The sequence below is a fragment of the Euprymna scolopes genome, chromosome 39, assembly GCF_053919585.1.
Source record: "Euprymna scolopes isolate OS-2025 chromosome 39, ASM5391958v1, whole genome shotgun sequence".
Classification (NCBI taxonomy): domain Eukaryota; kingdom Metazoa; phylum Mollusca; class Cephalopoda; order Sepiida; family Sepiolidae; genus Euprymna; species Euprymna scolopes.
Window position 1 is genome coordinate 40018768 of NC_136520.1, and position 24183 is coordinate 40042950.

At 33.4% G+C, this 24183-nt stretch overlaps 1 protein-coding gene across 11 annotated transcripts in view; it reads left to right on the top strand.

The window, feature by feature from the left end:
- LOC145263767 (coiled-coil domain-containing protein AGAP005037-like) overlaps positions 1-24183 on the top strand; it is a 758348-nt gene that overhangs the window by 552559 nt on the left and 181606 nt on the right. For all 11 annotated transcript variants that reach the window (XM_080120809.1, XM_080120810.1, XM_080120819.1 and 8 more), the window contains one exon: positions 15282-15483. In XM_080120809.1, coding sequence (XP_079976935.1) covers positions 15282-15483 — 202 coding nt within the window. The remainder of the gene's footprint in view (positions 1-15281; positions 15484-24183) is intronic.

Genomic DNA, 24183 nt, shown 5'->3' on the forward strand with positions numbered 1-24183 from the left:
GAGATTTTAGATATAGGTTCCTTGGACATGGATCTAACTTAATAACTTGATTTGAGCTCAAAACAATAAATGTTAAAGGGTCATAATAGGGGTCAAAGTTAAAAAAATTGACCGCATTTTTTTTTTTTTTCTCAACATACACCTCCAAACACCCAGGCAACGCCGGGCTGAAATATATATATTATAGAGATGACTGAAATATATATATTATAGAGATAATTAGACCTGGAGTCTAAAGCACAAAGTTTATTTCAATGTATTAATACTTTTAAAAGAACAGTGCTCATAGTAATGTAGATATATAAGCTCAATAGGTATATTTATTCTAGAACTACAGTAATATTGAATATAAAGATTGATAATTGTAAAAGGAAAAACAAACAAAATCAAATTGAGTGTACGATCGTTTCGGAAACGATATTCATTTTATTAAAATTGATAATTATTGACAATAATCGACAAAAACTTTGTTTTCGAATATAATCTGCTCATCAGCACAAAAGGGGTGTGTGTGAGAAGATTGTATTTGAAAACAAAGTCTTTGTCAATTATTGTCATGGCTTATTGTAAATTTTAATAAAATGAATATCGTTTCTGAAATGATCGTACACTCAATTTGATTTTGTTTGTTTTTCTGTCTAAAGCTGATCATAATTTACAATTATCAATCTTAATACTCTCTCTCTCTCTTTCTTTCTCTCTCTCTCTCTCTATATATATATATATATATATATATTTTTTTTTTTTTTTTTTTTTTTTTTTACGAATGATAAAAAGTAATTTTTTGTGTAGTTTCAAATGTTAAAAAAACTTCAAAGACTATATATATATAGTAAGTTATAAAATATATATGGCGATTAAGCTACACTGAATATTCCGCGTTTCATTCACTCTAGGATTCTTCAGGCTTATGCATATATTTTATAACTTACTAACTAGCTCTACCTACGTATTGAGCACTTTTGAAGTAAATACTTAAAGTTTATGCATAAATTTATACTTTCGTATATTAATTTTATGTGAGTAAATTAAGTAGTTTTATATAATTGTAGGATTTATGGTTAAATTCTATGAAGTAAAAATATAGAATTTTTAGACAAAAAATTTATTGTTCAAAACAAGGAAAACAAGAAATTTAAAGTTATTTCCTTCATTTATGGACTTTAAATTTCTTGTATAAAAATTCTATATTTTTATTCGACAAAATTTAACAATAAGTCCTACAATTCTTACTTTGCTCCATCTTGTATCTTGAGCTATTTTGATTGGGATTTTCTTGTATAAAAATATTTTCTCTCAACAATATTTTATAAGACTGTAAACCACAAGATTAATTAATCTGTGATTTAACTAATCTCATTGTTCAGATGTGTGTGTGTATATATATATATATATATATATATATATATATATATAAAATAAAAAAATTTAGGTCTCGGCAGCAGTGTGAAAAGCATATCTTATTTTTCTTTTATTAATATTATTGGAATTTTTCCCCTTTTCCCTTGTACATATTTGTGAATTATTCCATGGATTTCGGCCTTTGGATTATTTTGGACCATCTTCCAATTACGGGATTTCCTTGGAAATTCAATTAACTTTCTTGAAGTTATATTTTTGGATTTTACCGTCATTGGATTATTTATCTTTCACCAGACTATCCATTCACGTGTAATCACCTTTTTCTTCACCATATTCCCTCTGCTTCACTTTTTTGTTATCAAGTAAGATCTTTGACTTACTTGTTGTTTCATCAAATACTTTTGTACGCAAAATCCGATCCCGCATTTTACTAATTCCTACCCTCTGATGAGAAGGAAAGTATTTCTTTAAAACTCCGCGGATTAAGGACTATCCACTTATCAAGTGTTTCCTTTTCAGATTAAATATGTTTTTAACTCTTTTTCAAAGTGTTTTTTAATATGTTTTATAAACTGTTTGCTCGTATTATACATACATACATATATATATATATATATATATATATATATATATGTATGTATATATATGTATATATTTGAAAATTTTCCGGGGGGGGGTACAGAATTTTATGATGGCTAAATACAGACCAAAAAGCATAATGAATTTAAAAAATAAAAAATGAAAATAAAGATGAGCTAACCAGGTTTCGTTCCTCACTTATCAAAGCCAAATCGAGGAAAATACGATTAAAACAAACAAAAAAGTCATGAATATGGCGGGGGTATGAAAAACCCCCCAGAAATAAACGGGGGGAAAAATTACATAGAGACTAAATTAAGTCCAAGAAGATTTTCTTTTTGCTTGCAAAGAGAAGGTCTCAATGACCTAATAAAAAGAGTCTCTAAAATTTTCAAATGATAAGGACTTACTAAGGATCGTAAACATGTCAGCACTGAAATTTGTGGCACACGCATGGTTATTTATAAGATGGTCACAAATCGCAGATATAAAATATATTAGTATTGAGATGAATCGGAATCGGAAAAATGTGTGCCTATTTTCCAATGCCGAAAACGATTCCATTAAATATCTTTTTTATTTGATTTTGTTTAAAATAAAATCTTCCATTGTTAGTAGTAATGTTGAAATATTCAATATTATTGATTTTAAACTACTAGTAAAACTAAAATCTATAGATGCCCCCCACCCCCACAAGTGTATTTTTATGTTTGATAAAATATTTGCACATTTAACATGTGTTTATGCGGTAATCTGGAGAAAAATAAACAACTTGTTAAATATTTAGAGATTTATAAAGAATCGGAATCGGTACTTGTATTGGAATCAGGAATTTAGTACGTAATCGTAATTGAATTGGAGTCAGGGGAAAAATATTGGAATCGTCCTACTACTAATATATACATAAAGGTAATTTATAGAAGGCAATGCAGAGGTGTAACAGATCCACACAAGCTAATTAATATAACAATGAAATGAACTATGCAGATTGACTGTTTATTAATACAATAAATATGTATTTTTTCTTATATACTTTTATAACATGGTATTGTGTTCTTACTTTTTACCATATTTGTCAAGAATTTTCTGTGTATGTCTATTTAGCAGTTTTGCTTGGTTCTGAGCTCAAATTTAAATATGTTAAGGACTTGGGGACTTTTGGGGGCTAAATGGAGAGGGAAAATGATGGACTTAGTCATTTTTTTTTTTTTTTTTTGCATGGTGCGGAACTCAAACTTACATATGTTAAGACTTAAAACTACACCATTTGTTCATTTTCACCAGAATTTGATATCCCCTGGGGTCTTTCGCAGCTAAATGGGGGAGGGGGAAAAAATTTTTTTTTATGCCTAGTTCACTGTGCACTCACGGCTCACCATGCATGCTTCACTTGTTTTTTTTTTGTTGTTTTTTTTTTTTTTTCAATGTATCGTTATTTTTTAAACCTAATAATGTAGGGTCAGTGTTAGTATTTTATGATTTTTTATTTTTATTTTTTTTCTGTGTATTTATAGATTTATTGGCATTCTATTTAAGTTTTAATTGTATTTTTATTTATTCACTGCGTTCTTGTTAAGAGAGTTTAAGCTGAGCTATTTAAAGGGAGGCAACCTTGTCATAATAATTGATTAATATATTCATATGCAAGCGCATGCACAATGTACGGCACAATCACGTTGACACATCGGTTCTTGCCAGGTCACTGAAGTTAAGCAATGTTGAGCCTGGCCAGTACCAGATGGGTGACCATTTGGGAAGGCTAGGTGCTGTATGTACCTTCTGGGAATGTTGGACGTGGGGCCAGCACTCTCACCCTCCAAAAAAAGGACTCCTCTCTACAAAAGCATCTACCAAGTTGTAGATGGCCTATGCCCCTCCAGGGGCTCAAGGCTATGGATGGATGGAAGCGTATGCACATGCATACAAATCTACACACACTTACATATATATTTATTCACCCTTTTTCTTTTAGTTTAGCTATTTATATACATCTAAATATATATATATATATATGTATGTTCATGAACCCAACCGTATGCCTGACTCCGGCAGGCAATATGCAAGTCTCTTTGACCTGTTACTTACAACTTGCCCTGCCATGTGCTCATCCTCTGTTCTGTCTCCATTGGGATCTTCCGATCACTCAGTTGTCTAAGTTAAGATACAAAGAAAATGTTATAAGTCCTCTGATAGACTTCTCCATCGTACTGTGTATATATATATAGATACTCTATGGCTGACTGGGATGACTTCCGAATATTATTCATATCAGATATACTTCTGCACTCCATGTTCTAAAAGAATATGTCTTCTTTAGTGTCAGAATGGTTAACTGTCAGTATAGACCGCTTCAAAAAAATTCCAGCAAAAGCCCAATAGCCAGCCGTGATTTACTCCAGAATGTGCCACCGTCACTATTTCCATTGTTTCCAGCATAATAGATGGACCTGAGATAATCTCATCAGCATCTGACAAAGCAAAACATCCACATCTGGCATCAATTGAAATGAATGGCTCTCGTCTTCAGGAGGCCTCAAGTTTTGACAAGCTTCTTGGCTTGACCATTACTCCTGATCTAAAATGGAACACGTACATCAAATCTGTTGCCAAGGCCGCTGGAAAAATGGTGGGATCTTTCTATCGATCCGGTAGATATCTCACTGCTGATGCTATTCTCTATCTATATAAGAGCCAGGTATGTCCAAGGATGGAATACTGTTGCCACATCTGGGCAGGAGCTGCTAGAAAGGACTTGTCCTGCCTTGATAGAGTTCAAAATAGACTTTGTAGCCTCGTAGGAGATATCCTTTTCTCTTCCTTGCAACCTCTATCTCACAGAAGAGATGTTGCGAGTTTGTCTCTGATGTATCGTTATTTTCATGGAAAGTGTTCGACTGAGCTTCAATCAATGGTCCCCCCTCGCCAAACTTTCACAAGAAACACTCGTCTAGCTGTAAACACTATCAATAATTCTCCCCACTCTTTATCTGCGCCTAAACCTAAACGTAGATTCCATGAACAAAGCTTCTTTCTTAGAACTGCACGCCTGTGGAATTGTCTTCCGTTTTCCTGCTTTCCGGCTGACTACCATATGGTTGTCTTCAAGTCTAACGTAAATAAGTTCTTGATGAGCCGTTCCATATAAGTTATCAAATTTACCAAATTTTCATTACTAATTATTACTATATTGTCCAATTTCTACTGTACACTCTTTAACCCTTATCCTTGAGTGGCCTCTTGGCCTTGATAATGTGGTGATACCTATGTAAAAAAAAAAAACCTCTTTGCCAAGAACTTTGCAGCAAATTCTACCCTTTGCGATCAGCCCTCACTCTCCATATTTCGCCTGTGACTGAACACACACTAAGTAACATACAAATTGACGCGAAGGCGGAAAAGGAAGTGGAGGTGTGTGTAAGGGTGTTGCTTGAGCCAAAGAAAAAACAAAAAGAAAAATTGCGAGTGCAAAAAAAAAAAATGTAGGGTGGCAGGCTCAAACCCATACCACGAAGGAGGGAAAAATGGTGAAAAAAAAACAAAACAAACATGGTACATTAGCTGCTGCGCCCATCACTAAACCGGAAGTGACATAGATTCAAATTAAGGCTAGACAATCAAAAAGATGCGATGACTTTCGAAAATATCGGCAAGAAAAGCGATCCCTCCCTATAGAAAAGTGCCCAGTTGAGGATGAAGGGATTAATGTTTTTGACCAATTTTTTTATATTTGTCGTACGAAGGGTCGCTCTTCAAAACGATACTAATCACCTGAAAATCCGTCGCCTCTGTCTGTTTTTGTAATACATACAAACATACATACATACATACATTTAAACAGACAGGTGAGATTTATATTATAGATGATTGCTACTTCTTGACAGAAGTTTGCCATCTCTTCAGTCACGTGTTGTGTGGCTGTGTGTGCATAGGTGACTTTTTAATCCAGCTTTAGTCCTACATGAAAGTACATGTGACATAAAAACTTTCTTCTTGTAAATGTGATTGCATGATAATTTTGTGAATCTGTGAATGTCATGTTAGGCCACTTTTAGATTTGCAGATTAGACCACAAATATAACAACAGCATTGTCTGATGTAAAAGCTTCCTCATAAGACTGTTGTTCCTGTCCTTGATTGTGTGATTTCAGATGATTTAGAAAACCAGCTTTTGACAAAAGGTATCTGCCACATACAGTGCACTTCAGTTCCTGTTGTAATTTCTCTGACATTATATTTTTGTCCTACTTTCTTAAAATACGTCTTAAGACAGCAAGAACTACACGCTTCTCATAAAAAATCTTACAACTTTCTGTAATGTTTTTTCTCCACAATGATCGATCTTGAGCTGGGGCTCCCATTTATGTATATCCATCTCAAGTATTTTCAAGTTGTTTTTCAGAGAATCCTTAATCTGTGTGTGTATATATATATATCACTCACACACACACAAAACACACACACACACATATATATATATATATATATATATATATATATACACACAAAATATACATAGATATCATATTAACAAAAGGAACGGATCAAAAAGAAAATCTAAATGATATAACTTAAACGTAAAACAGTTTTAGGTCTTCTACCTTCATTTGGACTTATATATATATAGTTATTACTGTAATAATATTTTTAAATACCTACAGACACTAGTGTTTCATCCTTTTGGGAATCATCAGTACAGAGTGTCAAGATTACCGCCAGTTGGGAGATTCGAACCCGGCCATGAAGCCATTTCTGGCTTATATATAAATATATATATATATATATATATATATGTATACAATGAAAGAAAATTAATTTAATAAGAAAATATTATATATTAATATATATAAAAATACAAGATCACCAGATTTAATAGCAACTCACAGATAAAATCTTAATAGAAAGATGGAAACAAATTTAATATTAAACTCTGTTTGATGACACGTGGTGTATTTAACGAGCACTGTTACCACCGGCCCGAATTAAAGTACTAACTGGTTTCTTATTCGCTAAAATTAAACCAAGTAATAAATTAAAAAAAAAAAATAAAAAGGAAAACGATAATAGCTAAGGAAACCTTATGTATCAGTATATACAAATAATTCAATTATTAGAAATCGAACTAATTTAAAAAATAAATTCCATTTCTGCTTGACAGCTGAACTAATCCCACTTCCGGTACCGTTTTTAAGGATATTTTCCTTTTGTTGACTTTTGCATATCTATTCATTTTCCAAAACAATCATAAATACCTATCAGTAAATATGGACTTACTGTTTGAAATAACCGGGATGGTGGAAGTATTTAATAGTTAATATTAATTTTTTTTTTTTTAGGGGTGATATTCTTAAAATATTAAATACTTCCACCATCCTGGTTATTTCAAGCAGTAAGTTCATATTTACTGATTGGTATTTATGATTGTTTTTGAAAAATAAATAGATATGCAAAAGTTTGAAAAAAAATACAAAAGCTTTGTTCTTTTGTTCATTTTTGTTCATATATCATATCACTTCAATACCTGGTTCTCTACATAGCCTTCTTATACCCCCCCCCCCATATTTAATTATCAGCAATGCTTCAAGCAAACTACCTTTATGTATCTTTATTCGTATATAATGTATATGCTAACTAACATATCATAGAATAATGATGTCTTAATAGCATTTTTATTCTTATTATTTATTTATTCATTTATACAATTATTTTTTTAAATTTATTTCTTAGGTAAACGGCAACTGGATTATGTCTGCATTTTGTTATTATGGAAGCGGTATTTTCCACTGGAGAGCAATAAATTTAACCGCTGCCTTGTTTTTAAATCTTAGAATCAGTTACATTGTAAACAGCTGATAGTCCCCGTTTTCTATTCCATGATTGAAGTTAAGGTTTCTTGTCTATTTTTTTCATTATAATATACTTGAATCCCCCTTTGTAATTGTGAGTTTTCCATCAGTAGCTCGGCTTATGTGAGTGCTTAGTCTGTGATATGCTGAATTTAGTATGCCTAACAATTTAAATATATAAAATATTCCAAGCTTCTTTAGTCTATATATATAAAATAGCTCACAGAGGGTCCACCAGCAAAATAAGATTGAGAACTGATGTGGGAAGCACATAACTATTTAAATTTGTGATAGTAGAAAGTCGGTACAACGCAGAATTTAAAAAAAAAGAAAAAATATATATTTTCGGCAACATAGCACCTTCTTCAGGAGCTGAAAATTTGTGTGGACCTTTGTTATGTGCCATGGAATAAGTATTATTGTAGCCATTCGATGGACAGTTAAGGATTAATAGAGATCAGTATTTAATGCTAAAATCGTTATTTATTAATGCTCTATCGTTATTTTCATGGCAAATGCTCGTCTGAGCTTCAATCTATGCCCCCCCCTCCTTGCCAGACTTTCATAAAATCACACTCGTCTAGCTACAAACACTATCAACAATCTTCCCCACTCTCTATTTGTGCCTTAACCTAATCACAGATTCCATGAACAAAGCTTCTTTCCTAGAACTGCCCACCTGTGGAATTATGTTCCGCAGGTCTGCTTTCCAGCTGACTACAACATGGTCATCTTCAAACTCATGTAAACAAGTTCTTGTCGAGCTATCTCCTTAACTAATCAAATTATACCCAATTTCCATCAATAGCGATTACTACACTACCACCATACATTCATTAATCTTCATCCTCGAGTTACTCTTACGCCTTGATCAGTGGTGATTCACTAGTAAAAAAATTATGAGCACAAATTTGACCATATTCAACCATCAATTTGGCATAAAGCATTCATTCTAAGCCAATGGGCTATAACTTTTGCCTGTTTTTAATGGGGCTAAAACGTCTAATTTTTTTTTTTAAATTCACGTTCACCCCTAACAAGGCATATCACCACTTGGACGTAAGGAGCTACTATTTGGGACCATGCGTAGGAAAGATGAAAAAGATGTTGGTTTACGTTACATTTAAACTTCTGCATATCAGTACAGCCAAGGAAGCAGGTACCAGGTAGGGAATTCCAAAGTGAAACTGTTCAAGGGAAGAGTATTAGAATAGAAAGCTTTCTGTCATCTAAGGGCCTAAACAGTGAAAAGGTGTGATTTTGTTGCTAAGCATGTTTGTCAAGGATATGTACGTTGAGGAAGCACAAGTGCAACGAGTGTATCAGAGCACATACCATTAAAATACTTGTAAAACAAGCACAGGGATGCAACTAGGGTTGGATCAAATACTGACTTTTAACAATTGAAATACAAATACAAATACTTTCGTTTAGGTTACCAGAAATACAAATACTTTTATTCCTAAGTCTAAAAATACAAATAAAAATACAATAACTGATTTAAACAAAAACAAATATAAGTACTTTTTTTTTCAAAGTAATGAAGAAATCTGAAAATATACAAAAAAAAAGAAGAAAAAGAAAAGAAATATTTCCTTCCAAATTTGACATTACATTCTATATCGTGTCCTCATTGCATTTTATTATCATTAGAGCTCTGAAAGTTTCCTTCTCTCTCTCTCTCTCAAATACAAATACAAAATACTATTTTCCTGGATGCCATAATACAAATACAAATTACTTTTTCTTGTGATGTTAAAATACAAATACAAATACATTAAAATTGTATTTAAATACAATTGAAATACAAATACAATTGTATTTGATCCAACCCTAGATGCAACATTGCGGTAATGGGACAAGAGTTGGAGCTTACTTGACATCCTAATAATCCATAACTGTGTTGCCATTGTGTAAACGTGAGTTAACTTGACATAAAGTGTTTTGATCTCATGAGTAATGCGATAAATGAACCCAACTTTTGCATTTCTTCATTTTCAGTGGTTCTCAACCTTTTTTACTCATGGACCCTTTTTCCCTTCTTTTTATCTTGGTGGACCCCTTCATAACTATTGGTCATAAGGCAATCTCCTATTTTTCACTAATATAAATTTTGAGGTTTTTATAATCAAAGAAATATATAATTAAGCTTTATTTTTAAATGAAAACTAATTTAATGCAAATAAAGTATTCTACAACAACTATAATAATTATGATAATAATGATAATAAGTAATAATAATCTAAATTAGAGTTATAATAATTCTTTACCAATATCTTGTATTTTGTTATGTTATGTTTTGCCTGTGGACCCCCAGAAATTTTCCATGGACCCCTAGGGCCCATGTGGACCCCGGTTGAGAACCCCTGATTTAGATGAAGAGAAAATGAAAAAAAGAGGGGAGAATCCCAGGTAACACTGGTTAGATGGAACTAGTTTCATATCCAAATCACTGAAAGAGCTAACGGCTAATTGCAGAATTCCTAAAAATCAATTCACATATGTTGCAGATTATTGTTCAATATACAAAAAACAAAACTGGCTCCAAGTCTATTGATCTTTCTTTATCGATTGATAGTGTATACAAACTATAAATGGATCATAGCTTCCTTTTAGAATAATACTAGAAGGGAGACCTAACGTTGCCCGGGATTGAATGATGATCAACGTATGTTTCACATATTTTTATTGTCATCGAAAGCAGTGAAATCGCCCATTTTCAATCAAATCATTTGATTGCCTGCTCTAGCATGGTGCACCGGGAGGAAGCTTCACATGCCTCTCTGCAGTAACGTAGTTCACAATACATTGCAGTCTACATTGCACTGTAGAGAATCTACTGTTGATTTGATAAAATTTATATACATATAGTGGTTAGGATTTAAGTTTAAAATGCAAAAGTCAAGTATTATGGTTCAGTTGAGCTTTAAACATAAACATTTATTTCCAATGCACGCCGGTCATATCAAAGAACCTACTGTTGGTTTTACATGCCAGTCCTCTCTGCTTGTGTGGTAATAAAACTTCTCAAATGCACTTGTGATGTTAGGCTATATAAGGTGTAAACTTAAGTCAAAATCGCCTGTTCCTTCTTTTCATAGGATTTTTCAATTATCGATTATTCATATATATATATATATATAATATATTCCAATACAAAACCTATCTAAGAACACTGACAGATAGTTAAAGTACATTTGTGTGAAATTTCACAAAAATCTGTCCAGCCGTTTAGGAGTCCATATATTTCTCTCCTTCTCCCTCCCTCCCTCCCTCTCTCACACACACACACACACACACACATACCATATTCTTTTAATATAATAGTAGATCTATTGATTTTTCTTTATCGATTAATAATGCATACAAATCATAAATGGAGCATAGCTCTTCCTTTTGAAATAATATCAATCTGGTTTTAGGACAGTGGCATAAAAAAAGTCTCAATCACCCTGATAACTTTGAGCATTTGAGTTGTCTCCCTTAGCAAACATTGGCAAGTACTTTCAGAAAATTAATTCTTACTAATAACTAGTAGGGCTACCTGGCGATGCCCGGGGAAAGAGTAATTTATTTCTATTACAACTTCTATCTCTTTACCTCTCTTGATCTGTTTATCTTTCTCTCTCCAATGCCTTCTTTCAACTCTGCCCAGCCCATTCCTCTCTAGTTGGACATACACACACATGCAACTCTCCTTCATATATATATATATATATATATGAAAGTGAATGTGTGTGTGTGTGTGTGTACATTTTCCAATGCAATAACTCTGTCAATTTTAAGTCTACAGACTCAAAATTTGATATACAGTGTTCTGAGATTTGGGAAAATTTTTGTAATCCGTTTTGGGCCAGAAATTTGGCTGTTAAGGGGTCAAAGTTCAACGATTTGACCTTTGAGAACTCTACCAAACTCTTCCGCTAATTTTTGGTTTAAACGTTTGAAATTTTAGATATGGGTCCTTGGACATGGATCTAACTTAATAACTTGATTTGAGCCCCAAAACAATAAATGTTCAGGGGTATAATAGGGGTCAAAGTAAAAAATATTGACCGCTTATTTTTGCTCAACATACACCTCCAAACACCCAGGCAACGCCGGGCTGAATGCAAGTATATATATATATATATATATATATATATATATATATATATATATATACACACACTTCAGGATAGTTTTTTTAACAATCAATATAAGACTCAATAGCAATGGGACCGATGAACAAATAAACAGTAATAAAACAAGGAAAACATTTACGTATATAGGTGCATCATCAAGCTTAATAAAAATAAGAATCTCAAACCACCTACATTCCTTCAGAAATGAAAGATCTCAAAACAATGATAATAATAGTACATCCTTAACTTAATTAATCAATAGCCTAGAGGACAAGAAAATTCCCTATTCAATTAAATGGAGCATACTGAATAAATCTAGATCATATACCCCAGGGGATAAGTTTTGCAATCATTGTATATTCGAAGCAGTCAGCATCATCACCTTCAACAAACCCATAATAAATACCAAGAATGAACTAGTGTCCAGATGTAAGCACAAAAAAAAAAAATTTAAATGCAGCCATTTTAAAATAAAATAACATACACTCTCTGTATAAATGTTAAATAGGTAAAAACATAATACTAAATACATATCAGTTTTGACTAAATCTAAACTAAAACTTTGCTAATATAAAAATGTTCATTTTCTAAAGATAGGTTCTTAATATATATATATATATATATATATATAATATGTGTGTGTGTGTATGTATGTATGTATGTATGTATATATGTGTTCATGTATATATGGATATATGTGAACACGTGTTTCACTCCATTTCCTACCATTCACCACTACCTACTCTCCCTACAACTAACACCTCGACCCACTAATAATAATATAGACTTCTAATGATAAGGATTCCATCAGACTTTGAATTATTTTCGCTGGACCCACAAACAAATTTATACAAGCACTAACCCGATTCAGACATCTACACAGCTATGCGGATTACCCAATATATAACTTGGACCTTATTACCCAACTACTGTAAAGAACGCCTACCCGGATCTACAATTTTCATGTCCTTTTCTGCAAATCCTCTTGCTACAGGACTTCTGATAAATTAATTATGTTGACTTTGACTTTCCATGTCTCACTGACTTTAGCAAATAGGGTACATACCTTTATAAATATTTGCTAATATTTTCTCTCCTCTGATGAGATGGTAGACATTGAAACCCTATAGGTTAAGGAGATTAATATTCTAAAGTATTCTTTGTCTTGCTTAGAATAATAAAAATCTTTGATATGAAACTCAAACACTTAATTTCAATAAGGGTTTTTTGAAATTCATTGAATCACAAATTATATATATATATATATATATATATATATATATATATATATATATATATATATATATATATATATACAGGGTGAACAGAAAGTCCTTGGACCATTTTTAGTTTTAAAATTAAATATTGTTAAAATCACTTTTTCTCTTTTCGAATAAAGTAAGTATTTAGTCTAACTATTGATCTAATTATTTTCAACAAAAATATTAAAATAATTTTGTTTAAACTTTCAGAAAAATGAGCCAACGAGAGGCCATAATTCAGCTTCATTGCGCGGGAAGGACAAACTCAGAGATTATTAAGCTCTTGAAAGTGGCTAACTCCACCGTGTACCATGTTGCAAATAGATTTAAGGAACTTGGTACATCTGAAGACCGTCCTAGGAGTGGAAGACCTCGCACTGCTCGAACAAAGAAGGTGATTAAAGCTGTCCGAGAGAGGGTAAGGAGGAACCCGAAGAGATCTGCAAGACAAATGGCTAAAGACATGAATGTGAGCGTGACCTCGATGAGAACCATCGTAAAAAACGATCTCCAGTTGTCCCCCTACAAGATGAGAAAGAGACAGTACCTCACACCTGCCTAAAACCACAAGAGACTTGAAAGAGCAAACCTTTTTCTTGGAGAACTGAAGGCTGGCACGGCAGAGCGAGAGATCGTTTTTTCTGATGAAAAACTCTTCACAATTGAAGCAACTGTTAACAATCAGAACGACAGAGTTTACGCAAAATCTTCAGCAGACATCGATGACTCCGTGAGAATAGTTTTCCGCCAACAAAAGCCGTCTTCCCTCATGGTGTGGGCTGCAGTCTCCAAATCTTGGAAGTCGCCTCTTATTTTCGTGGAGCAGGGGGTTAAGATCAACACAGATCGCTACATTAACGATATTTTGATTCCAACATTTGAAGAGATGAAGAAACACTTCAAAGATCAGCCTTTCACCTTCCAACAAGATGGAGCACCATCCCACACCTCCAGAAAAACTCAAGACGTCATTTTCCAAGATTTCGGAGTAAGGAGATGTGGCCTCCTGCATCGCCTGATTTGAATCCCATGGATTTTTCGGTGTGGTCTTTGTTGGAGGCAAAAGTCTGTTCTGTTGCTCATCCAAGTGTTGATGCTTTGAAGACATCTCTTCTGAGTGAATGGGCTAAAATACCTCAGGAAACGCTGCGTGCCTCGGTTGGTAACTTCAGACAGAGAATTGAACGTCTAATCGAAAGGAAGGGACATCACATTGAAAATAAATAATTTGAATTTATTCTTGGTTTCCTAACTTATAATTTTCATTCATGTTTAATTCATATTTTTGTAATTTTCTATTAATAAACCACTTTTGAATTGGTCCAAGGACTTTCTGTTCACCCTGTATATTAAGTTATTGTGGTATTAAAAGGAAAAAATAAAGTTATGTAAAAAAAAAAAAAATAAATATGATTTATGTAACCCTCAAAATAAAAAAAATGTTTTGTGTAATGTCTATAGTGGGTTTCTTCGCTATCTGAAATATGTTCTTACATATATATATATATATATATATATATATATATATATATATATATATATGCATAGCTGTCTATTTCACGGTCAGTGATGATTTCGTCTAAGTGTGGATGCATGTGTGTGTGTCAGCATAAACATATAAACATACATTTGACGAGATACTTGTTTTTCTGCTGTCGTTTCTCTGGAAGATATTCAGCCAATCTTGGCGGGAAAGATTTTGTGTAAACAAAGAAGTTTCAGAGAGAGAGAGAGAGAGAGAGAGAGAGAGAGAGAGACCAAGACGTGTATTTTTATATATATTTTATGACCGGGCTAAGCCGAGCGCCCCCCTCCTCCCTTGCTAGTTTATATATATATATATATATATATATATATATATATATATATATATATATATATTATGATAATATAAGAACAATTATTTTATATAGCTCATATAAGTTCTTATGAGAATCAATTTCCAAAATAAAATGAAGCTCAATATTCAATTATTATTTAAATTTTTAAAGCAGAGGTCTCAAAACTATGGCCCATGAGCCAGACCTGGCCTACCAAAGTCTTTTATAAGGAATAATCATTTTATTTTTGCATTTGAAATTAACCATATTTTTTCATTTGTGTATTTTCAGACACCCCGTCCGAGGGATGAGAGACGTCGTACAGCTGTTGTAACCTACAATCCCAGTTTAAATCGGTCTGTAGAGTATGACGAGAATGGTACAATGTCTGATATAGATACAGCGTCTGCAGGAAATTTCCAGAGAGGACATCAACTACGATCAAGCTTACCAATTGTTCGAGCTTCTTCTAGTACGTTTGAACGACCTTTAGGTAAATATCAGTTTTATATCTATTATTAATCTAAAAATCTGAATTTGTTTGTTGCGGCCTCAAATTTTAACATCATGATTTCATTTCTAGCAAACTAACAACTATGATGTCATTTCTAGCAAGCTAACAAATATGATGTCATTTCTAACAAATAAGGCTGGAAAGGTATATGTTTTGGTTTCAATTCAAGATCATGGCGTCCAAGTTGTATATTTTTAAAAACTTTTGAAATCACTACTATATATTTGGTACAATATAATAATCAATGGAGTATTGGCTCTATAATAATAAATACGAAATCTGTATAAATTAAAATATATTTAAGCATATTTTATGACCAAACATTCAGATGGTAACAGAAGGTTTTATATATATATATATATATATATATATACACCGACTGGTTCACTATGTCCCCGTCTCTATGGTTTACCTAAAACTCATAAGAGTGAGCTACCTTTAAGACCGGTATTATCCATGATAGGTTCCGCCCAACATAAAGTAGCCAAGTAGCTTACTGATATTTTAGAACCAGTTTTGGAAGAGTATAGTTCTTTCTGCATTAAAGATTCTTTTTCTTTTGCTAAATTTATGCAGAATTATACTCAGACTGACAAATTTATGTGTTCTTTTGATATTAAAAGCCTGTTAACCTGCGTTCCACTCTCAGAGACTATTGATATATGTGCCGATGCCCTTTATCACAATTAGCTCCCAACTCCCCCTATTCCTGAGAATATTTTTGTGGAATTTATGGAATTCTCCACCATGTCGGTCGAATTCAGTTTTAATAACATTATATACAGGTAGATAGATGATGTTTCCATGGGTTCTCCCCTGGGATCGGCTCTGGCAAATATTTTCGTAGGTTTCCACGAAAAGAGTCTTTTATCTGGCTTTCAAAAACCAGATACTTATTTTCATTATGTTGACGACACTTTTTGTCTGTTCAACAATGAAACGGAAGCGGATACCTTTTTTGCATCCCTTAATAATATTCACCCAGTTCTAAAATTTACTAAAGAGAAAGAAAGTAATTCTTCCGGTCCTTTTCTAGATGTACTGGTTTGTAAAACACCTTCCGTTTTCTTGACTTCCATCTACCGTAAACCTACATTCACTGGTCTTTACACACGTTGGGACTCTTTTTGCCCCACCAAACAAAAATATAATCTTATCAACACTTTTATCCATAGAGCTTGTATGATATGTTCAGAGACCAAATTAAATGATAAAGTCAAATTTATTACCAAGACTCTTTGCAATAATGGTTTTCCATTACAAATCGTGGAATCTACTATTGAAAATAAAATCTCTAATTTCAATAAAATTAAACAGGCATCTATCGACAAATGCCCTATCTACCTATGCCTAACTTGGCTAGGTAATGTTAGTGAAAGATTTGCCAAGCAAATTTCTTCTGTCGTACAACAATGTTACTTTCCATCAAATACCCGTGTTGTTTTTTTCTTGTAAACCCATTTTGTCTTCAATTTGTAAAGACGTTTCCCCCCCCCCCACCATAATAATTCTATTATTTATTTATTTAAATGTAGCTGCGGTGTGCGCTATGTCGGCGAACGTCTCAAAGATTAGATAATAGGGTAAAACATTGATTGAGATTGTCGGACTGACTTCCTCATCTTGGTTGTTATTGTCACAACGTTTCGGCCGTTTTGCCCTCCGGCCTTCGTCAGGTGAACGGTTTGTTAGGAGTCTCGAACCCAACCCTTTATTAATATTACGGGGTACTGTGTTCGGACTCCAGCTAGGCTTTGGGACATAGTTGCTGATTCTCTGTTTTTCAATGTTACTTTTTCACTGCCTTCGTTCAGGATTGAACTCAGCACCTTTGGATAACTGTAAACTTTGATACAACATCTAGGACCACTCGGCCATATGTTCACCTGACGAAGGCCGGAGGGCAAAACGGCCGAAACGTTGTGACAATAACAACCAAGATGAGAAAGTCAGTCCGACAATCTCAATCAATGAAAACAACTCATCTCAAAAATACAGACAATTACTAGGGTAAAACATGTTCTATCCAAAATTCGAAATGGAAACTACCTACCTCCGGACGTTTTGAACAATACCCATGGCTCATCTATAGGAGAGCACCTTATAAATAATCGTATCTGCGCTTCGAATTTTAGTGGACTTTTTTTCCATCCTTAGCAAGTTGCACTCTCTTTACCATCTCAAAATTCTAGGAACTATATATATTAAGACTCTGAGACCTTCTTTTTGCAAACAAAAAGGGAATCTCTTAGGGCTTAATCTAGTTTCTATTTAATAATTACCCCCCCTTACTTTTTCTATTTTTATACATATATATATTCCCCCCCCCCTACTTTTTCATCTCCGATTCATTGCCCCCCCCCCTTTTCTTTTTAAAACGTAATTAAGCTCGATTTTAGTTCTGTTGAACGAGCTTCGAAACCGGTCAGCTAACGCATTCATTTTTATATTTTAATTTCACAATCTAAAATGAATGTTTTCAAACAAGTTTAAATTTTTTCTTTGCATAGCCATAATAAAATTTTGTACCCCGCAAAAAAATATTTAAATATATATATATATATATATATATATATATATATATATATATATATATATATATAATATTGAGGTTGTTATTGTTCAGAAATATACATATATATAAACGTCTCTGTGTGTGAGTAATGGTCTCTACCAAACTACTCTGTCAATGTTTGGTCACCAGACTTGAAAATTAATATATGAGGGATTAGGACCTATGGAACAAATTTGAGGAAAATTAAACACTTCTGAATGCCAAATGCGAGCATGACATAGTAAAGCAGGCAGAGAGTATTTTAACAAACAGAGGTTAGAATGTTACATATGGTTTTTGTTAATTCCTCAGACAGGGCACAATCTAAACAGAGCTTATCATAATTATTAATAATTATACACACACACACACACATCTATATATATATCATTTGACTGGTATTAATCGTGACACCCTGCACTGAAGATTTCTGAAAGGATGAAACACTAGTGTCTGTAGGTATTTAATTATTATAGTAAAATATATATATATATATATATATATATATATATTAGATTAAATGAGCAAGCCGTTTTAGAGATAAGAGACATTGTACAGTTATTGTAAGTTACAATCCCAGCATAATTCGGTCCATAGAACATGACAAGCATAGTAAAATCGTTGATATAGTTACAGTGCAAGCATAAAATTTCCAGGTGCACTACTACAGGGTGACCCCCCCCCCAAAAAAAAGAAGCTAAATGGAGGCCATCTAGAACATATGCTATAGAACGGAGAAAAAAAGGCCAAAGACCCTAGTGTTTTGATATGATGTTTTGAATATAATAAACTAGTTATGATCAAAGTACAATTTCATTCAGACAAAACACTAAGAAACGGGGCCTAATTAGAGTTGGACCCGTTCTTTATTTTGGTCACCCTGTATTTATTGGGTACAATATAATAATCAGTCGAGAATTGGCTCTATGATAATAAATATGAAACCTGTATGAATTAAAATGTAACAGGCAGCTGTATGCAAATGACCGAGCTGTGTGTGAGATGACATCACGGCACGGAAAAAAGAAAAAAGTTTTGAAAAAGAAATGAAATAAAATTTAAAAAAAAGAACCTATGATCACGTTAGAGAGAGGACAAGAGAGAGACTTGTCTGTTGTTTCTTTATGACAGTCTACATAATAGCACGTGTGTACCAGGGACGTGCAGAGAGAGGGTGCTAGGGGTGTTAACGTACCTGCCGCTTTTACTCCTGCTGTTAAAAGTGCCCTTTTCAGAGGAATGTATTATAGGCATGTGCCCTATGGAGATGCGCTGTCCCGTGTGGCAAGGCACTGCAGTTACACTGCTGAACTTGATGCAGGAAAAAAGCAATGCCCATCTCATCGCAATTCTCAACTGATTATTATATTGTACCAAATAAATACAGGGTTACCAAAAAAAAAAAACGGGCCCAACTTATGCTTGAACTCTTAACAATTTATACCACTATACCCGTCATAACCACAACAGGGGAAACTCTAAACTCCAGCTAGTGATGACAACATGTGCAGTGAGGAGAGGTTATCTGATATCTTGCTGCTAACAATTAAAAAGGATATCAAAATCAACAACACTGAAGCTATGAGCATATTCAAAGAACTGATATGCAGAAGGATATTCTTATAAATATAAAATAAGATTTCGTTAATAGCATACTATATTAATCATATGGATTGGTTTTCTTGTAGTCATGTACAAATAACAGGTACTTCTTTCTTTAAATAAATCCCATAGTTCTTCCGATAATCAGTATCAATAGAATTTATGTTTATTATTAAATTTGACCCTTCTTTTACACTTGAGCACCTGCCCTGAAAAAATTCTCTGCATGTCACTAATTGGTATAAATAAAGGGTAAAATATAATTGAATAAGCATATTTTCCCCATATATATATACATATATCTATATACTAGTATGGGTACCCGGCGTTGCCCGGGTGTTTGTAGGTGTGTGTTGACCCAAAAAAAAAAAAAAAAAGTGGTAGTAGGAAGGCAGCCTCGAACCCGTACCGCGAAACAGGAAAAGAACGGAGGGGGAAAAAAACGTGACGTCTTTGCTGTTGCGACCACCGCCAAACTGGAAGTGACGTAGGTTTAAATTAAGGCTAGACAATAGAAAAGAGGGGATTACTTTCGAAAATATGGGCAAAAAAAAAGCGACCCCTCTCTATAGAAAAGTGCCCAGTTGAGGGTGAAGAAATTAATGTTTTTAGCTAATTTTTCGGAATTTGTCGTCTGAAGGGTCGAGCTTCAAAACGATACTGATCTTGTGAAAATCCGTCGCCTCTGCCAAAAGTTTTAGGCAGACATGCAGACATACGTACATACATTTATATATTGGTAGCTCAAATTTTCGACCCAAACCGATTAAAAAGCTTGCCTTATCTCTGACTACCCTTTACATAAAATTTTAAATGTTTAGACCAGAAATTGTCTGAGTAATTTGGTAGAGACGGCAGAGGTCAAATTTTTTTTGACTTTGACCCCTATTATGACCCCCCTTAACATTTATTGTTTTGGGCTCAAATCAAGTTATTAAGTTAGATCCATGTCTAAAATTTCAATCGTTTATACCCAAAATTGGCGGAGGCGTTCTCAAAGGTCAAATCGTTGAACTTTGACCCCTTAACAGCCAAATTTCTGGCCGAAAACGTATTACAAAGATTCTCCAAATCTCAATACCCTGTATATCAAATTTTGAGTTTGTAGACTGAAAATTGATAGTTATTGTGTAGGGAAATGTACACAGACAGACAGGCACACAGACAGACAGATACTTTCACTTTTATAGATTTATGGATATATATATTTTATAATTAAATAAGTATTATTCTTTTATACCTACAGACACTAGTGCTTCATGCTTACGCAATCATCAGTGTAGGATGGCAATTCTTGCTGGTCGGGAAATTCAAACCCAGCCACAAAGCCACTTTTGTACTCAATTTGCTAAACCTTTACTGCTGGACCACCAAACAATTGTTACAAGAATGAAGGAAATTAATAACTAATGAACGCTCATTTCAGATGCAGATATTATTCAATCCTGAGTGTTCGGATGGTACACACACACACACGTACATATATATACATGTGTGTGGTGTTAAGGTGCCTTTTAGGGAAAGCAGAATGACAATAGTAATCCACGTGGAAAACGATCCCTGTCAGAGACAGTAAACAATGCCACGTAGAGAGGTATCAGATATAGATGACATGAGAAGGGCAAGTATTGGACTGATGGCATTATATAAGTAGTTCACTGTATGTAACCAAAGAGCGTTTCAACCAGATAACCTCTTTCTGCGCTGGGGAGTCACAAAGCAGTGACTTTATATATATATATATATATATATATATATATATATATATATATATATATATACATATACTAGCAGGTTGACCAGTTGGTATATACGCTTAAATATGAGATTTTGCATTTATTATTATAGAGCAAATTTTTTATTGATTATTATATTGTACCCACTATATATAGTAATGATTTCAAAATTAAAAAAAAAAAATGACTTCGGTGCTATCAGCTGGAATCAAAACCAAAACATTCAGCACTCCAGTCTTAGTCGCTATTTAGTGCTTCAATTGTCGTCATTACTGTCTGAACTATCACCAAATAGATAAAAAAAAAAAAAAAAGGGGGCTAAAATTCAAGTGACTTCAAGCTAAAAAATGTATATGCATACATGCTCAGGAGATAGTTGATTTACTCCTGCCAAGGTCAACTGTGTTTTTTTTTTTTTTTTTTTTTTTTTTTTTTTTCAAAAATATCATAAAGCATATCTTACAACCAGGCAATGCTGGGCGTCCTTCTAATATAATAATATAATAAGAAACTATTAGCCTCCAACTCTGGAAGCAACGTGTTATTTTTTGTATTTTTATCTATTTCGGTTTTTATAGCATTTTTTTTTGTCATTCTCAAAAATGCAAACATGTTCTGACCATAGTCACAAAGAACAACCACATCAAAATATCAAGTTAAGTTCAAACCCAGTTTTCTAAATGTCTTCTGACAAAAGTCAACTACACACATACAGCGCACTGTAGGCTGGCAATCTCAAAATCAAGTCACGTGTAGGACGCTAATGAAAGTTACCACCTGAAAGGTACAGAGTATGGATTGTTTCTAAACTGCGCATAAGCAACAAATTTTTTCACAAACCACATTGAGGAACTAGGTGCTCATAAAAGAGTAAGTAGTCACCTACCATAGCTTGAAAAATAACTTGCAAATTTTATTGCCTACTGTATATCTCTCACTTAATCATTGACATAAGCATATCTATACATACAAAAAATGCTGCTGTGAAACCTAACATAATTATATGGAATAAGTCAGAGAGAGTGGCAATGTTGGTTGAAGTGAGTGTTCCTAATGATGGAGGTCTGAACAGAGCTGAAAGGGAGAATCAAACCAAATATCAAGGTCACATGTATGATATGAAAAGAAACTGGAATCTTAGGGAGATATCAATCATACCGGTTATTATAGGTGCCACATGGCTTACGAAGAAGAACCTGAAGTCCTACCTAACTAATATTACTGGTGAACTAAGTGCAAAAGATATCCAAACAATTGCACTTAAGGAAACAATAAGGATACTAAAAAAAGCTCTCGGCTGGTTTCATTAAAAACAAGGCAATGTTGGCAGCTGGTTTGGCTGCCCCATACCCAACATTACAATTTTCAAAGGATGAAAATTTAAAAAAAAAAAGTGAGGTGGGGGGGGGGCATTTTAAAAGATGGAAGGCATTACTTTTGGTACAAAGTACAATGATTCCAACTAGAGAAAAAAATGTATAATCACTTGTTTTTCGTATGTATTTAGTTAATTATTTGATATTTTAAGTTTTTTCAATTATAAGTTTTAATGTTCTTTACAAATGCTTTTTTATGGTAAAATGTAATTTTGGCAAGGTCATTCCAAAAATTAATGTGTTTTTGAATTGCTGATTAAGTTACGTTGGGGATTGCTTATTTTTCATTTTTCCTCTTGCTTGTGTGGAGGAAGTATGTATGGGAGTGTACATGTGTATGTATGTGTCTTTCTGTGATTACTTTGTTTCCTAAGTGTATGTGTCTGATTTTGTGCATGTTAGAGTGTGTGTGTGTGTGTGTGTGTTTGTGAAAGCTTTAATGTGCTGTCTTTATCCGTGTGTGGATGTTTATATGCATATATATGTACTCATACATTTGGATAAATATCATACACACATACATTATTAATTACTAGCGGCTGCGCTGCGTCGGCATACACAACGCCGAGTCAAGCATAAAATCGAGTACACCAACATTGTCTTACCATCAATGCTTACCTTGTAAACTTGGAGTATTGGAAATTCCCATATGCACAAAACAAATCATGGAAAAAAGAAAAAAATACCCTAACTAAGGGTAAGGATAATGAGTAAACGTTGAATAAAATGATGGTTAAATTATTATGAACTTGTCAGGATTCGAACCTGGAATCTTCTGATCCGTAGTCAGACATGTTATCCATTGCGCTACAAGTTCTGTCTGTATGCCGAAAGATATTACCGCGACTGTATACAGGCAGTGCTAAATTCCGTTGACATAGGCAGGTAACTTTTTCGACAATTGCATGAAACGACCCAAACCCCCTGATTTCATGTTTTTTGTGTGACTCTGCATTGTTCGTTACGAACTATATATAGATAAGGACAATCTAGGAACTCACACCTTTCAGATGAAAAAAAAGAATCTTTCAATTCAGTGCATCCGTTCAAAAGTTTTATTGGTATATATACACACACATAAATAAATAAAGATTTAGAATTTTATTAATAGTATAGATTACTAGTTCTCCTTTTAACTATTATTAATACTTGTTCCCATGTTATTAAATATAAATAAATCTACATAATTGAATATTAAGTCAATTATGTCCTGTAATGATTAGTGTCTTTGATGGAAATATAACCTACATTTCACAATTCAATCACCCACTCTTTATCTGTGCCTAAACCTAAACGTAGATTCCATGAACAAAGCTTCTTTCTTAGAACTGCACGTCTGTGGAACTGTCTTCCGTTTTCCTGCTTTCCAGCTGACTACAATCTGATTGTCTTCAAGTCCAACGTAAACAAG